The sequence below is a fragment of the Spermophilus citellus genome (assembly GCF_964194105.1).
Source record: "Spermophilus citellus genome assembly, chromosome: 7".
NCBI lineage: Eukaryota > Metazoa > Chordata > Mammalia > Rodentia > Sciuridae > Spermophilus > Spermophilus citellus.
This window is the reverse complement of record NC_138188.1, coordinates 152,227,424-152,230,710: the sequence shown is the minus strand read 5'-3', so window position 1 is coordinate 152,230,710 and position 3,287 is coordinate 152,227,424. Positions and strand designations below refer to the sequence as shown.

At 37.5% G+C, this 3,287-nt stretch overlaps 1 protein-coding gene across 1 annotated transcript; it reads left to right on the top strand.

Annotated features, from left to right (window-relative positions):
• Positions 1-379: 379 nt before the first annotated feature.
• Positions 380-997, top strand: KRTAP27-1 (keratin associated protein 27-1; the record flags this gene model as incomplete). Its single annotated transcript, XM_081302755.1, has 1 exon — positions 380-997. The coding sequence occupies one exon, from the start codon at positions 380-382 to the stop codon at positions 995-997; it is 618 nt and encodes a 205-aa protein (XP_081158881.1).
• Between the last annotated feature and the right edge of the window lie 2,290 nt (positions 998-3,287).

The window sequence follows — 3,287 nt, the reverse complement described above, 5'->3', positions numbered from 1 at the left end:
CTCATTATTGCTATTCACCTACTTGTGAACTTGGTGGCTAAGGGAAAAAAAAAACTGTCAGCTTGGATGACACGTAGGGACTCGCATCTGACAAACCCCACCCTAATGAGTCACCTTTGGAGCCAACATGAAAGCCATTTTGAAGATCCAAAATGGACTTGCATCTTTGTTAATAAGACATCATTTCCTATATAACTAAACAGTGTGCTAATGAGATGTTATCCTTCAAATGAGCTTTAGCAATGAAGTGCAAAGGAGTCCTGAAAAAAGCCAACACCCAATTTTCTGAGTAGTATAAAATCTCCCCTGCAACAAATTTGTTCTTCAAACTTGGCATGTTGAGTCCTTTTGACCATCTTCAACTAAGGGTTTCAGCAATATGCCTGAGAGCCACTGCCAGTCACTCAAGAGCTGCTGCAATGCCCCACCACTCTCTGCCATTGTACATGGCTCTAATCTTATAAACTTTGAAGATGGGTTTTGTTTGACCAGCAGCTGCCACAACAGAACCTGGCTCTTGGACAGCTCTCAAGAAACCTGCAGTGAAGCCACCAGCTGCCAAATGACCAATTGTGAACAGGACCAGTTCAGAGAGGATACCTGTGCACAGAGCACCTGCCACTCCTCAATTGTCCAAACAACGTCTTCCAATTCCAAGCCCTGTGAAAGGACAACATGCCCACCAGGAAGTTGTGCAGCAGTGCCGGAGAGTGCTTCTCAGACTTGCCAGCCAGCAAGCAATCGGCACAGAGCTTCTGTAGCCCAGAGATGCCAACCTGCAAGCTACATGTTGCAGTATCGTCCACTAAAGTCTTCTGTGTCTAGGTGTCACCAAACTCTGGAATATGAATCTAGCCAATGCCAATCTCAGACCCTTACATACAATTCCTGTAGCCCTCTGGTCCATGCTGCACCTGGGCCACAACTTCTGGAATCTTCTAGCACTTATGAGCCAACTTGCTGTATTACTGGTGGTTTGCAATTGCCTAGTAAGTGAAAAAAAATTGTAGAAGATATTATTTATATATATATATATATATATATATATATATATATATATATATATAAATTGATTTCTGTGATATTTAGGATATTCATTTCTCTAAATGTAAAATATTGTGTGTTTATTAGTAAATGAGTTTGCTTTTTCTTCTGCGCTCTCCAAAGTAAGACTTTTTTTCTCTTCGGGGGATTTCTGGTGGTATGTTGGGATTGGAAAGCATGTTATATATTTTAGATCACTAGACATTATTTATTATAGAGCAATGAATTTTATCAGGGAAAAAAAATGAATCCTTCAAAAGTTAACCTTACACTTTATTCTAATAGTTACTATCTCTAGAAATGATTGACATTGGATCTGCTTATTTACCAATGTGCTAATAAATCAGAAATCCATAAATGGTAGAATTAAGAGAGACCTAAGCCCATGTAGTCTTATGAATTCAAATAGGCTCAACTCTGCCAGAGGCTGACTGCAAATATTAACATTAGAAACAACTAAAATCTAGGCCTGTTCATTACCCATTCACCATTTTACCCACTGCATCAAAACACAACTAAGTGAGCAAAGAGATGGAATCTACTGCTTCAAAAGTGTAAGAAAACTTTGAATTTCATTTCTATGGACTTTAGGACCACAAAGTCCCCAAAGATCTTTGAAAAAATATTGATTTCAAATTTAGTATCATCACTATTCTGCTATTCCTTTTACTTTTTCACTATTTCTTAAATTATTTATGATTGGGGAAATGTTCTTTCTGTTAAATTGATTTGAAATTATAGACTTGTTGTCAAAATATTATTTTATATGACTCTTGTGAGTTTTACATTAAAAAGTTTTAAATGGTTTTTGCCTGATGAAAATATGATAAAATATTTGAATAATAAAAGAATATGTTTCTTAAGTATATTTTTTCTACTATGAACCAGAATAAGAGAACACATTAGTGGCAGTCACCAAAAGATGGGAAACATACTTAAAACCATGGAATCAGAATGTATGGAATTCATTATTTTGATTAGATAACACGGGTATGAAGCTTCAGTTTTGTTCTCCTTTAGGGGAGCAACATAGAAGGTGGTTAAGGGCATGGGTTTTGAAGACATACTTCCTGGGGTTGAAGTCTGAGCTGTGCTGGGTGAATGCTGTTTGAATTCCAGTTGCGACTATGCAAGTTATTTAACCACTCTACAACTCAGTGTCTTCAACCTCAAACTTGAGAGGATTCAGCCTTTTGGAGCTTATGGTAATAAACTAAAAGTTATCAGCATTATGGAGATGTCAGGTCATAAACTCAGCACAAAGAAAGAATGGAACTTTATAAATAAATAAAACCAGATAACTTGGTATAAAGGAAATTTAGTCATCCCACAAAACAGAGATGAGTTGTTTCATAATTTTGGAAGATGCAAGCAATCCTACCAAAGGGAAAGGATTAAGAAACAATTAGAGGAGACTGGAAAGTAACTCTGAATCTATGGCAAAGCTAACGCTCTTGACAATTTACCAGTCAGTTTTGCAGGTGCTTGCAGTGATGATTCCATGTGTCAAATTGATTAGGTCAAGAGGCAGCAGATGAAATATCATTTCTGGATGTGTCTGACTGGATGATATTATGAACCAGAATAAGAGAACACGTTAGTGGCAGTCACCAAAAGATGGGAAACATATTTAATGTGAAAATGTTTCTGTCTGGATGATATAAGCATTTGAATCAAAGAACTCAGTAGACTGACCTCCCTAATATGAGTATCATTTAGTCCACCAAGGGCCTGAAAAAAGCAAAAGTAGAGGAAGGAGGAATTTATTCTGTTTTGTTTCCTGCCTTCCAGCTTGAGATGGAACCTGGATATTCCCTGCCCTTGAAGTGGTATTTGCATTATCAGCTCCGAGGTTGTCAGTATTCATACTCAGATTGAAGTCCTACCACAAGGTTCCCTGGGTTTCAAATCTACAGATGGCCGAGTTTAGGCCATCTTAATCATTATTCACAGTCATGTGAACATTCTTCATAATTAATCTCTTCATATCATATATATTTGTGAAATTTATACACACATGTGCACTATATGGTTGGGTCTGTTTCTCTGGATAACCCTGATTAATGGAACAGTATAGACTAAAAGGAAGATTTAAACCTAAATTCCATAAACCAATTCTTACACAGGTGCTTTGGAAAGGGTGGAAGTACAGGAGAACTGAGGGCTGTCTAAGAGAAGCCCCAAACTGTTCGATCTCATCCATAGTCACAGAGAGTGTCAACAGTAAGAGCATCCCTGCAGCC